The sequence below is a fragment of the Petromyzon marinus genome, chromosome 23 (assembly GCF_048934315.1).
Source record: "Petromyzon marinus isolate PM22_M1 ecotype Great Lakes invasive population chromosome 23, UKy_Petmar_22M1.pri1.0, whole genome shotgun sequence".
NCBI classification, from domain to species: domain Eukaryota; kingdom Metazoa; phylum Chordata; class Hyperoartia; order Petromyzontiformes; family Petromyzontidae; genus Petromyzon; species Petromyzon marinus.
In genome coordinates this window covers 8,543,113-8,557,627 of record NC_133689.1, presented here as the reverse complement: position 1 = coordinate 8,557,627, position 14,515 = coordinate 8,543,113, and the positions used below count along the sequence as shown (strand labels likewise).

Sequence of the window (14,515 nt, the reverse complement as noted above, 5' to 3'; positions counted from 1 at the left end):
GGAATCAATTACATTCCGATGACGTAAACGAACGTGATCAAAACGGGAAAGGATTAAACCGATAGTCCACAACGACAATAACCGTTACGTTGTGTTATATATTATGTCGTTTTGCGTCGAAATAGGACCCGTATATAACAGAGCGCCCGGGCCTATAAACATCTGGCAGTTCATCAGCATTGATGCACGCAAGCCTGACCGCTGATGATATACTGAATGACACAATCAGTCCAGAGTTTGCTTGTGTTCCACCAATGCTGTTAAAATTATGTACTCACATAATATTGTGTGGCTGTTGGGATATGTAATAAATATATATTTTTGGTTTCTAAGTCGAGAGCACAGTTTTAAGAAGTATTGTAGAGGTATATAAAGTAGTGACCAAATTACTTAATTTCTACACTTCTCGGTGAAATTATGTCATGTGAACAACCAACCTTGTTTAAGTGGGCTCACAGAATTTGTATCGGCTTCCTGCGTTAATTGCCAATGTAATGTGGTGGTACATGTGACATCGCGGCCAAGGTTTTGTTGCAACACCTGTCACGGTGTTTGTTTGACAGTACCACATGGTAAAAACAATGCCACATCGTAAAAACAATGTGATATGGTAAAAACAATGCATGGGCACTTTTCCGCCTTGTGACCAGTTTTCACACGCTCTTCTACGAACAGCCCAGTGGGTTATTCTCCAGTTATTTACCATTGTTCGGATAAAACACTTGGGATGGTATAGTTGAAGTTACGATGAGCTTCTGTGAGAGCAATTTAAGTTTTCTCTATATTATTTGACGCAATAGTCAAGTGAAGTCAGTTTGTTTTTGGCGTACGTGCAACGCCTTTCTGGCACAAATCTACCACCCAAAGTGCCATGACATCATTAAACATGAAAATAAAATATCTTGAAGCGGAAGATTAGTGCTGCACACAACTGCATTTGCCAATGTTAATTGTAACTTTCGTCCTTACCCATGTATCGATAGGTCAATTTTAGTGAGGGACTGCATTTTCTTGGTGTGATCTGGCACTGTTTTTGCTGTTGCTTTGCTGCCTTGCCCAAGCTTTGAAATTGCTGTACTTGTGCAATTTGAACTTACATATCTTTATCTTATTTACGTATTTATTTTGACTGATTTGCTTATTTTTCTGATACCTTGCACTCCGATCGATGTTTATATTATTTCCTGTAACTTTCTCACTCGCCCCTACTGGACATCAGTGGAAAAGAGCTTCATAGCTCATCGGATTTCTCCAGGATAAATACATATCCTGATGATTCTGTGTGTGTGTGTGTGCAGGCCTTGCGTGATATGCTCAAGGAACATCCAGAGATTCCTGCCCCCACCGATGACGGGTTTCTCCTTCGTTTTCTCCGAGCTCGCAAGTTCGACTATGACAAGGCCTTGCTTCTCATCGACAACTACTATAAGTAATACAAAAAATAAGTTGCATTTGTACGGCACATTTCATCCGTACGTCCCAACGCAGCCCATAGAGAACGTGTCTTTGGAAGACGCACATACCAATGTGTTTATTGAAAGTAAAAAAATCACCGAAAGTTAATGTCAAATACGATTCCAAGTGAAGCTGCCATAATAGAATACAAATATTGAACACACTCGACTTACAATCCAGAGGTCGCCACGTTAAACTCCCAGTTGAAGTGAAGGGAAAGTTTATTCAATCGTCCCGGCACCTCTGCCCAGCTAGCAGTATGTAAATGTGTTACACCATTCAATCAATGCCGAGTTGCGTCTGCTAGGATACGATCTGGGTATTCCCATCTCTTGCAATTTGTCGTGTCAGCGTGGAAGAGGAGACTTTACTCTCTAAAGCTGCCTCTATTGGGGTACCTTCTGCTTGCAGTGGCATGAGCAAGCAATTGAAGGGCTTTACCTTTTGAAATTAACAAATAATTAAGCACCATAAGTAACCCTTATGAATATAATGATATGTATTGACCAGTGTTTCAACTTGATCTCATAAACTGCCTTCATTGTGCACTAATTTGTTTTAATCATAAAACGATTGAAACAATACATACAAGATACACACATGCACCCATAGACACAAAGTGCATGGAGTATCTATGTCATTAACAAAGTCATTTTCACCAATGATTGATCCACATCTGTGTCTTCTACATAGGCCACATCATGTAAATAAGTTAATTTCAGCCACTTGTACGTTTTGATTTATATATCACTTGCATTAAAAAATAAAAAAATAATAAAGTGCTATGCATGAATCATTTTAAAAAACACTATTCACAACAGACAAGAAAGGCCTTGCTGAGGAGCACAACCCTTAGAGGAAAACGCAACAGATCATTGCCAGTGTTTTTAAACATAGGCTTTTCTTAGGGACCGTCCATAAATGTCATTGTAGTGCGTATTTAATGTGGCGCGTCACTCTGATGTTGTAGGAGAAAAACATTTATTAAAATGTGTATTTAATTAAGTAGAACGTGTTGTCTATATTTATTTAAAGTTGCGCATTTTGATGTGACGTCACATTTCTCAACCCCCCCCCCCGCCTCGTCACACATCGTCACAAATGTCTGACCCTCCCCCCCCCCCCAGGTGCGTGACGTCATTTATGGACGACCCCTTATAGCAAACAGGGTTGTACTGTTCATGCTGTACGCGGGGTGATTTGCCCTACGCTATCAAACGTGCACAAGTGTTTGTGTGTATGCAAACGTCCACAGGAACTGCACTAGAACACTTGAGATGAACAAACACAATTTACACAATGTGACGTTATATGCAGGATTTGGTTACTAGGCTGAGACCATTATATGATGATTTCCTATGGCCAATGAAGAACAACTAACGATTACAGATTCAGTTCTAAGTAATTGAGCTTTCTGAGAGTTGGTGAGTTGCAGATGTACCCACCCCATCACATTATATTTGGTGCAGTGTGAAGTTGCATGCTCATAGCTGCAGTTCGCCAACAGGAGTTTCTTATTTTGCACTTGTGCATTAAGCATCCACATCATCTGTGCTTTGTGTGGACCCAGGTAAGTGCTGCTCATTGTTTCTGTGGAAGGTGGAAACAGGGCTGTGGTGGTGGTGGTGAGGTCGCTGGTCATTAATGTGTCCTGTGAAAACATTACTTTTTCTTTGAGTAGGAGAGTGGGATTCAACCCCAAGAATTCCAAGCTGTGTAGCTTCACTCCCTGAGCTACCTAGCAAAGTCAAACCCCATTAACTTTTGCATGTACTTAATCACATGTAATAAGATTCAATGCAAATGTGAAAAGCTTTGTTAGTGAGAAAAAAATACTATCTGGACCGCCATAGCACGCTTTAGTGACATTACTATTGATGAACTAAAACATAGTTTCGTCACGTAAAGGTGTACTGAGCTGTGCCTGGCTGTCTGTGTTGGATAGCATGGGATACGCAGCCTAGAATAATTAATTATCTGGTAGATAAGAGCTATTTGTGTTTTGAGTTGTGTTTTCTTTTAAGCGAAATTACACTCGCGTCGAAGGCTTTAGGAGATGGTGGTGGTGATAGTGGTGGTGATTGTCGTTTTTGGGGAAGTGGTCGTGTAGTGTTAAGCACACTGTGCTACGAGCCCAGCGACCCAAGTTCGATTCTCGCTCAGGGCCAACACCAGTGACGATGATCAGAACCGGTTATGTACCTCCCCTAGGTCGACTCAGCCTCAAATGAGCACCTGGTTGTGTAAACATCACCACTGGGGAGACAAAGGTAGGCGGGCGTGGTGTTGGCCACCCACCCCCTCTTTTGCCGTGCCGTGCTTCATAGGTGCCACTCGCTAACAGCACTTGCCCCAAAAATCCGTTGAGGCCCTATACGGGGGATCTTTGTTTTTGATTGCCAATTTTTCCTTGGGAAGGTGTCGGCGCGTTTGGCCGGACGTGTTCGTCAACTTCTACCCATCGAGCGTGCGCCACGTCTTGGAAGCTGGCGTGGTGACGGCGCTGCCACAGCCGGACGCGCAGGGCCGGAGGATCATCGTCCTGCGGCCTGGTGTGTGAGGGCTGCACACAGCCCCGTGATGAGAGTTGCATTGCTTAACCCACCAGAGAAAACACTTGGTCGCACAGTTCAACTTGCATGCAAAATGTTGATGTCGATTATGACTTTTCATTTGATTGAGAAACCCCAGACTCTGGGTTGGTCTTGGTATAGAGCAGGGTTTGTCTAATGTCAGTCTTCCCACGCAACCGACTACGTTATGCCAATGTTAATTTAAATGCAAACTAGACCGTTACATGTCCGCAGCTGATGATTTGTTAAAGCGAAACCAGCACCTTTTGTCGGTTGTGAGAACTGGAGGCTGAGAAGTCCTAGCATTGAGTGATGTGAGCCAATCCGAAATGGGGGCTGTGTCATAATCATCATCATTAGCCACGTTCTAACCACTGATGGATGAAGGCCTCCCCATGCCATTGCCATTTCATGCATTTCCATGCTGCTATATTGCAGCATGGCATGCATTTGGTTATGGATAGGATATGAAGGCTTAGGTTTTGCTTTTGTATTACGATTAAAGCTTGTGTTAGGTAAATAGTTATGCCTATGATTAAGACCCGTGTTCTATTCTGTGTTGGGACTCTGGTTAAAACTATAGTTAAGTATACGGTTAGGGCAAGAATGAATGCTTGCACTATGGTTAGCTTTAGAATTAAAAGTTGTGTTCCAATTGAGCCTGAATCAAGGCGAGAGTCAAAAGTCTTTAGGTTGCGATTCGTTTAAAATCAGGAGGGGACAAGGGCCTTAAGTCGTTACGTTCCCTGCCTCTGTTAGTCTGTCACCAGCTTATGTCAGGAACGCAGGCACAGTCGCACCTTTCAAGTGAGACAAATCGGTTTTACATAAGCTTATCCTCGAGCTGGATTTGATTGCTAGATAGATGTTATTGTCGGGAGTCTTGTTGACCGTAGGGCACCCTGGGATGCCGTTGCGGAAGCGCGCCACACAGACGCTGCGGGTCTTGCGGAAAGTTCAAGGACTGGAGCCTCTTTAAATACGGCGTCATGGCAGCGTCAGCTTGAGCAGAGTGCTGACAGAGGGGGGGGGGCTGCCGCGCTTGGGCCCGACAAACGCAGGTTTGTGGAACCCGGCGGTGGCGCCGGCCACGGACATGCTGCGCGTGCTCTACATGACCCTGGAGATGCTGGTGCGCCAGGAGGAGACGCAGGTGTGCGGCCTGGTGGTGCTGGCCGACTATGCCGGCCTGGGCCTGGCCCACGCCTCGCACCTGGGGCCCGCGTTCGTGCGCCGCGTCGCCACCGTGCTGCAGGTCGGTTCCACGCCGCCCGTCTCGGTCTCAGGTCGTGTCGTAGTCGCCTCCCTCTCTTTCTCTTTCTCTCTCTCTCTCGGAGCTCCGGTGCTCCTGACACAATGGTCTGGCTCGACCGCCTCAACGTAGAGTTGTTGCTATTCGTCAATATAGAGAAGAAGACGAAGAAGAAGAAGAAGGCGGCACGTCTTGTATGCGGCATGTACGTGGACAAGTAGAGCCCCTTTGTCAATCCACTGCAGCTGAACTAAACTATTTTTTATTTATTTTATTAGGTAAGGCCCACTGAGCTTCATAGCTCTTTTTCAGAAGCGATCTGGCCACAAATGATAGCTCAACGAAGTGGCTTATCACGTGGGAATTTATAGCAGCCACATACTCTAAACGCATGTTTTCTAAATGTGGAGGGAAAAACCGTACGACCCGAAGAAAAATCCACGCGGCCATGGGTAGAGAGAGACACGCAAACTCCAAATATTCAACAGGCGTCATGGTCAAGATCGAACCCACAACCTCCTGCACACCAGGCGAGGTATTTAACATCTCCCCTTCGTGGTGCCCTGATAGCCCCCCATAACCCAGGTGGGTCGTGGGGATTATTTGACCATACTTGGACACTCTGGTCAGTTGGCAATTAGAGTGTGAATGTGATGGCACTTTGAGTGGCACCTTTTGTGCCAGAAGGGCACCGCGTGTGCAAGCAAAAATAAAATTGACTTGACCTGACGGAGGGCAGCGGTTCATTCTCTCGGCACAGGCAGTTGAAACAATGGGCGCATTTCGAGCAAATTCCTCCACCCAACAGTATAGATGATGGGTACACCACAGTTGGAGAATTGTCAGGTCACGTGCGGTGAGTTCAAGTGTGGATGCTCCCACCTCTTACAATATGTCTGGCCAGCGTGGAAAACGAGGCCAAAATACACTTTTTAGAGTTTCCTCTAATCAGAATATTTATTTATACTGGAGGAATTCGATTACCTATAAAGCTCTTTTTCACAGATGTCCAGCAGTGGCGCAAGGAGGCAATTACTGGGCCTCACGTTTAAATGTTTTCCCAGAAGTCTTTTATTGAAAGGGGAAAAATAACGAGTCGAATGCACAGCGTACACTCAGATTGGGTTGCGTGGGGGAACACAAAGTTGGAGCATAATAGAGTTAGGATTCCACATGGGGGTAAACGTGTAGGAAGAGACACAGTGGACAGGTGATGCTTTGATATGAGTGTTGTGGGGGGAGGCAAGCGAGGCTGTAAGAGGTGTGGTGTGTGATGCGGAGGTTGGGTGACTCATGGGGTGGTAATCTGTGAGAGTGTCTTGATTGAGAGTACGTCTGGTGGGGAGCAAGTTGGAGGGATGTATCGTTAGTGGGGGGGGGGGGTGTGATGCCTAGCGCGACGTACAGAGGCAAACGGGAGTAAAGTAATGAACCAAACGCAGGGGAGGAACGGGGGATATGGGGGCGGGGGAGTGGCTGCACGTTTACATCTGACAGGTTTCTTTTTTCGCCCGTTTCTATTTCAGGATGCGTTTCCCGTGAGGGTGAAAGCCGTCAACATTTTCAATGAACCGATCATCATGAAAGCCATCTTTGCCATTGTGAAGCCCTTCTTGAAGGAAAAACTCCAGAAGAGGGTTCGTTCAGTGTTAACTGCCCTACAATACACATGTACATAAATAACCACTATATCAAGCGTATAATGATTTGCCTTCACGATTTATTTGTCTTGATTCAGGGTCGTAACTCGGCAATACATTCTTTAATAATACAGGGTTTTTTTGGGGTTAGATCGCGTGAGTATAAATGTGTCGTTAAACCCGCCACCGCCCGACACAGCCAATCGGTAAGGTTTGCCACGTAAACAGAACATGGCAAGTCGTCACGAGTACAGCACACCGGTGTGTGTTGCAGAGCAAAGCCACAACATTTACAATCTGAGTGCGACGTTTCGCCAGTAATTACAACTGTCATCATCAGGTGGCAGCCAGATTACATTCTTTCTCTACCGTTGCAGCATATGGGTCATGTGAAATAGTTGCATGCACATGTATGATTGGAAAATAATTTGTTAAACACGCAACATGATGCTTGTATCCCGGGTGTGATATTTAATTGTTATCGTTGACTCAATGCATTGTTACGTGGCTGCAGTGTATGGTCGTTGTGGGTGGAACTTAAAAAAATGTTGTTATGCAGAAAATCTAAATCTTTATTTATCCTGGAGAAATCTGATGAGCTATGAAGCTCTTCGTTCATAGATGTCCAGGAGGGGCGGGTCAGAAAAGCCTCAAAGAGCCTTTTAGAAGACTTTATACATTTGGGTGTTTGTTGTATAAACACCCAGTCATAGTGATTGCCAGCCTTCCAAATAGGGTACAGTGAGGGAAAAAGTATTTGATCCCCTGCTGATTTTGTACGTTTGCCCACTGACAAAGAAATGACCAGTCCATAATTTTAATGGTAGGTTTATATGAACAGTGAGAGACAGAATAACAACAAAACAATCCAGAAAAACGCATGTCAAATATGTTATAAATTGATTTTCATTTTAATGAGGGAAATAAGTATTCTAGATTTCCACTCCAGCGCTGTCCTCCAGACAGGCTCGTCCCTTCACCTGATGAAGGCCGCTTGTGTTGTGGCCGAAACGTCGTGATTTTTTGTTATTTTATTTTCACCTACGTGACTTTACCCAATATAACCAAAGAGTATGGAAATAAGTATTTCACCCCCTCTCAATCAGAAAGATTTCTGGCTCCCAGGTGTCTTTTATACAGGTAACGAGCTGAGATTAGGAGCACACTCTTAAAGGGAGTGCTCCTAATCTCAGCTTGTTACCTGTATAAAAGGCACCTGTCCACAGAAGCAATCAATCAATCAGATTCCAAACTCTCCACCATGGCCAAGACCAAAGAGCTCTCCAAGGATGTCAAGTACAAGATTGTAGACCTACACAAGGCTGGAATGGGCTACAAGACCATTGCCAAGCAGCTTGGTAAGAAGGTGACAACAGTTGGTGCGATTATTCGCAAATGGAAGAAACACAAAATAACTGTCAATCTCCCTCGGCCTGGGGCTCCATGCAAGATCTCACCTCGTGGAGTTGCAATGATCATGAGAACGGTGAGGAATCAGCCCTTAACTACACGGGAGGATCTTGTCAATGATCTCAAGGCAGCTTGGACCATAGTCACCAAGAAAATAATTGGTAACACACTACGCCATGAAGGACTGAAATCCTGCAGCGCCCGCAAGGTCCCCCTGCTCGAGAAAGCACATATACATGCCCGTCTGAAGTTTGCCAATGAACATCTGAATGATTCAGAGGACAACTGGGTGAAAGTGTTGTGGTCAGATGAGACCAAAATGAAGCTCTTTGGCATCAACTCAACTCGCCGTGTTTGGAGGAGGAATGCTGCCTATGACCCCAAGAACACCATCCCCACCGTCAAACATGGAGGTGGAAACATGCTTTGGGGGTGTTTTTCTGCTAAGGGGACAGGACAACTTCACCGCATCAAAGGGACGATGGACGGGGCCATGTACCGTCAAATCTTGGGTGAGAACCTCCTTCCCTCAGCCAGGGCATTGAAAATGGGTCTTGGATGGGTAGTCCAGCATGACAATGACCCAAAAGACACGACCAAGGCAACAAAGGAGTGGCTCAAGAAGAAGCACATTAAGGTCCTGGAGTGGCCTAGCCAGTCTCCAGACCTTAATCCCATAGAAAATCTGTGGAGGGAGCTGAAGGTTCGAGTTGCCAAACGTCAGCCTCGAAATCTTAATGACTTGAAGAAGATCTGCTAAGTGGAGTGGGACAAAATCCCTCCTGAGATGTGTGCAAACCTGGTGGCCAACTACAAGAAACATCTGACCTCTGTGATTTCCAACAAGGGTTTTGCCACCAAGTACTAAGTCATGTTTGGCAGAGGGGTCAAATACTTATTTCCCTCATTAAAATGCAAATCAATTTATAACATTTTTGACATGCGTTTTTCTGGATTTTGTTGTTATTCTGTCTCTCACTGTTCAAATAAACCTACCATTAAAATTATAGACTGACAATTTCTTTGTCAGTGGGCAAACGTACAAAATCAGCAGGGGATCAAATACTTTTTTCCCTCACTGTAAGTCCTCTATTTACGTTAGGGCTACGTCGCTGGAAGACGCGAAACAACGTAAATCATGTTTTACTCTTGACGCAATGATATAAATAAAGGTTACGTTCCTAGGGGTAATTCTTTGGTCAAAATTTTCAGAAAAAATATTAAGTACCCGAAAAGACGTTATATAAGAAGTTTAAATCAATAATATACATTAATACAGATACCAGAGATCGTGGCAGACATTGTATTTAGAGGCCTGGTTAGGGTAGGGGTATAGGGGAGTATGTATGTTGAATTTTTTCGCACCGTATGTAGCTAACCGTGCTAATCGCAGGTGCGGGGAATTGATAAACTAAACACAATAATTTCGAAAGAAATGTGTTTTCAGTCTAGATTTAAAAGTCCATAATTCCAGTGGCTTCCTGACATTGGAAAGAAGAGCATTCCAGACAGACTTAGAAGCGCATTGGAAAGTGTGCGATGCAGTGACCATCTTTGTTCGATGGTTACCCAAACGGCACTGCTAGGATGACTGGGTTTGCGTGATAGTTTTTACTCCTTGACGAGATCAGCAAGGTGCCATAGTTCATTTGTGGCAAGCACTTTGTGTGTAATGAGTGCAACCTCATTACATATTAAATCGGCGAGCACTGGACGGACACGGTCGGATATTGCAGTACCCGACACAACACGTGCCAAAGAATTTTGTGCACGCTGCAGCTTGGTAATGGGTTTAGGAGTTATTGTGGCAATGAGTTAGTTTCGCAATGTTATGGCAATTTAAAGCTTTCGTGACTGCAGGGATTAATCTTCTTGGTTCTTTCGGTAAAGTCACGTAGAAGGGAAACAATATATTTTTATTATTTTATTGTTTCCCTTCTACGTGACTTTACCGAAAGAACCAATAATATAATGTTACGGCAATTATATTTTGTCAATGCTATTTTGGCAATGAGAGTTTGCCAATGTTGTGGCAATGTTATTTTGGCAATGTTGTTTTGGCAATGTTATTTTGGCAATGTTGTTTTGGCAATGTTAGTTTTGAAATGTAGATACTAGTGAGGCTTGAGCTCCCGCGATGTTGCAACGCGTCGTCGCGCATGCTGCCCAAACCTACTTCCGTTCTTTTTTTTTTCAATTTTTCAAAACGTTGTAGTGAATCAATGAATTTAAAGTCGAATTACGTTCCCCCATTCGTTTGGCAGTGTTACAGTGAGAAAACGTAAATAAAAGCAACGTAAATAGAGGGCTTACTGTGTGGGACCACAAAGCTAGGGAAATTATTGCTACGGGTTCTGGTTATCTCCACGTCTGTTTGAGATTTCCCGTGTCTCTGAATCATTTTGTCTCTATGAACGTGAATTAAAAACTGTGCACGTAGCAGGTTTCAGATTATTGGTTTAATTTGTATTCATGGCATGTGCTTGAAAACTAGATGTTTGGAGAAACTCCCGAGTCTTTTATTTTCAACAGGATACCGCATTGGGATGTTTGATCGATCGTGTTATGGGAGGGATAACATCGTCATAAGATCATGTTACCTCCGTCTGTGGTATTGCACCATGCATATTCACACCGGTGTGAATACATAACGGAGCCTAAACCCATCGACCGTGTCGTCTTGCTTTCTCCAGTACTACTTCCACGGCTCTGACCTGAGCTCGCTGCACAGGAGCCTGCCCCCAGGTGTCCTGCCCAACGAGTATGGAGGGGCGGCTGGGTCCCTGGACGCCCAGCGCTGGGCTCTCACCCTGCTGGACTGGGAGCCGTTCTTCCTGCGCGAGTTTGGGGGACCCGTGGCAATTGCACCGACGCCGGCGCTCGGGACCGAGGGACAGCAGCTTCAGATTGGGACAAGCAGGGCCGCTTCGCAATACAGCGACGAAGCTGAAGAGGCTTCCGCCAAACTCTAAACATGGCGTGCCGTTAAGCTTGGGGCGTCCCACTTAATGCATTGTACGCAAGCAAGCAAGCAAATGTTGTTTGGCACTGACATTCGTGGCCTACCGCGGGGGCCAGTGGGTGACCTGGGAACTTTAAGTTGTGCCCGTGTTGGAGGAGCAATAAGCCAGCATTGTTGAGATGGTAAATAATTGCAGCGAAAGTTAAAACTACTTTCCCATGTGTGGCAAGCCAATGCCCTCAATCGCCAATTAGCACAATCATTCAACGCTTGTTTGCTCCACACCATGACCATCTCACAGTTACATTTTTAGATCTGGTTGGCAAAGGCACTGAGAAAATCATTAGTAATTGCACAGCGGTACCCCCTTCTCATTTAACATCCTAATGAACAACTATTGTCTTTTTCAGCCATTGGAATGTTATTGGCTGGGAGGAATTTTTAATAGTTTTATAGGCCTGAGGTTGGAGTTGGAGAGTTTCTTTTACCAGGTAAATACTTGGAGCCACCATGGGCTCGTTTACAAGGTGGACCTAGTCAAGATTGCCATAAAAGTTCGTGCCTGGTGTCGTGAGTCTTTGTAAGCATAGAGCAAGAACTGTTGTCCATATGATGGCATCCTTTACGGCACGAAGCAGCAGTGAGCAACTGGCTTCATATTATTTCTGGAACATGTAAAATCAGTTGTGTGACTATGGCTATATTCCCGATGCACCATTCTATTGCTACAATAATAGCCATGTAAAGCTTGATGTGGTCAAGGGCGTAGGCAACATTCTTAATGTGGAACATACACATCATTGTGGATGCTGTGTTTTCACTGTTACGAGTGGTTTATATGTATATAGCATGTTATTTTGTAAATGTTGACAAGGTTTCTTGTACATACGATAAAACGGCACTAGATTTATTTGCAGCCTGCCAATGTCAACTAGAGGTATGTGAAATGCAGAGAAAGATGCAATAATACATTTCATTTAAAAAAAATGGCTTGTATGAGTTCTCAAGTTTGAAATTCAATTGCCTTAGTGGTAGCATTCTAGGATACATAACAAGTGATGCATTTAAGTTAAGTGTTAATGGTCATAACCGATCCACAGAATTGTTTACTCACTAAAAATATCTGCCTCGTAAGCATTTGTTAACACTTGAGATTCCATTGCTCCGTATAGCCAAGGTCTTAATTAGCTAGAACCTGGAAAAAATACAAAATTACTTGCCTTTGCATCTGCATATTTACAGATTTTTTTCGGTGTTGATAAATCCTTTTTTCATTTTACAATAGCCCAGTGTCCTGTATAGTTGGACATTTATATGGGAAAATGTTGCTTCTTAAGTATGCGTTTCAATCGAGGATCATTGTTAAATCGACCAAATATGGTCAACGACTTGACTTGCACCTCACATGAACAGTCATAAGAATGTAAGTTTTTTTACAGGAGCGGGCTAAGCAATATTGTTCATTTGAATTGAATGTCATTTCAATGTTTACTCATGTATATACTCGCACATATATCTTGCTGTATAATGTTCAAACTTATGGCCATAATATTTAAAAGCAAATTCATGCTTTTATTCAGTTGAGTTCTCTATATTTTAACCAACTGGACAGGATAGTCTTGGATGTGAAAGCCTTAGCTATTTTACCAACGTGTAACAAAATGTGTAATTCTAAACATCTGCCATCCACTGCCAAATATAATTATCAGCTCATTGGGCGGTGACGTGGCCCTGTGTTCGTGCGTTTCCCCGCTCGTGGCAGAGTTTCATGATTTTACTCCAGCGACCACTCTGGTTGTTCCTGCGGTATTAACCGTGCAAATACACACCGACCGCTTTCACGATGCATGTTTAACATTCTAATACAAGTTATTTTGGGTTAGATCGCGTAAATGTAAATGTGTCGTTAACCCACCACCACCCGACAGCCGATTAGTAAGGTTTGTAACGTAAAGCCGCAACATTTACAATTTGTTAATTACGTGACAAACTTTACCAATTGGCTGTGTCGGGTGGTGGTGGGTTAATGACATTTATTTATATTTACGCGATCTAACCCAAAATAACTTTCATGAGTATTGGTCGTGAAAGCCGACATGTTAAGTTAAAGATCCTGTAACGTGATTCGCAAGAGCAAGCCATTATGTGCCTGCGTCTTGGTCCAAATTGTTAAAAAAAATCACCGCAATTTCCACATTTGGAATGTACATGATCATCGCCACCTACGAAATGCTTGGCAGGGCCCTGGTGAAAAAGTCATGATACTCGTTGAGGCCATCCTGGCTCAACAAGCGTAATCATAAAATTGGCCAACCAACCTGCAGAGGTCTGGGGGTCTTGTAAAATTTATATTGATTTTATCTGAGCACTAAACTATACATTTAAAACTAGTTTCCGCTTAATTTCCCATTGATTTTGTCAAATGTATACACACTCCTTATATTTATTCCGCGAACAGCAGCCCTTCAGAAATTTCACTTAAAATGCAATTATACGTGAATCTGTTTATATCAACATATACTGTAATGTGCCATCGTCACCACAGCTGGAAAAAAAATGATCTAATCCCATTGGTAGTTTGAGCTGTTGAGAGGCATATTTCCTTCACTATCTCCTGGCGGTTGTATCTTCACTTCGGTCTGTTTCTACATCTTCAAACCAAAATAGTCTCCATCCCGTCCAGCGATTGATGACCGCTTGAACCATGTGGTCTCCCTTATACCCTGGCACCTTTACCGTGTTCCCTCCGTCATCGTAATTTACAGCCAGTCATCATTCATCCTGGTCACTTGTCCAAAATTACCTTTCATAAGACTTCGAGGAGACATGTATGAGTTACTTGTAATTTACGTAACATTATCTCTTATATTTTAATTACATCACTGAACCTTATCTAGGGACTTTGAAGAATGCTTGGCTTTCTACTTCAAGATGAACCTACCCACAAATTTACGGCATAGTATATCTTACGTGATTTGTAGGCACAAAAAAGGGCGTGAGAAAACATCGTAAGTTTACCTATATTCTCTATTTGCCATAACGTGGGTGCAGTATAGCCATACATCAGTAGGACCGCTTTTAAGTGGTAAAATATCAAAAGCAGTAACAACCCTCGTGTGCAATTAAAGCGTAGGTGAAGTTAAACCATAGCACCATGCCACCTCGAAGTGGGTCGCTCCAGAACAAGTTACGAGACTGGATTTCATAGATTATTGTTTTTTTT

At 43.6% G+C, this 14,515-nt stretch overlaps 1 protein-coding gene across 3 annotated transcripts in view; it reads left to right on the top strand.

Annotated features, from left to right (window-relative positions):
- LOC116945266 (alpha-tocopherol transfer protein-like) overlaps positions 1 to 13,028 on the top strand; it is a 36,010-nt gene extending 22,982 nt beyond the window's left edge. For all 3 annotated transcript variants that reach the window (XM_032959646.2, XM_032959644.2, XM_032959645.2), the window contains exons 4-8: positions 1,299 to 1,429; positions 3,874 to 4,007; positions 5,090 to 5,283; positions 6,807 to 6,917; positions 11,024 to 13,028. In XM_032959646.2, the coding sequence (XP_032815537.1) occupies positions 1,299 to 1,429; positions 3,874 to 4,007; positions 5,090 to 5,283; positions 6,807 to 6,917; positions 11,024 to 11,302 (849 nt within the window). In that variant the 3' untranslated portion in view covers positions 11,303 to 13,028. The remainder of the gene's footprint in view (positions 1 to 1,298; positions 1,430 to 3,873; positions 4,008 to 5,089; positions 5,284 to 6,806; positions 6,918 to 11,023) is intronic.
- The last annotated feature ends 1,487 nt before the right edge of the window (positions 13,029 to 14,515 follow it).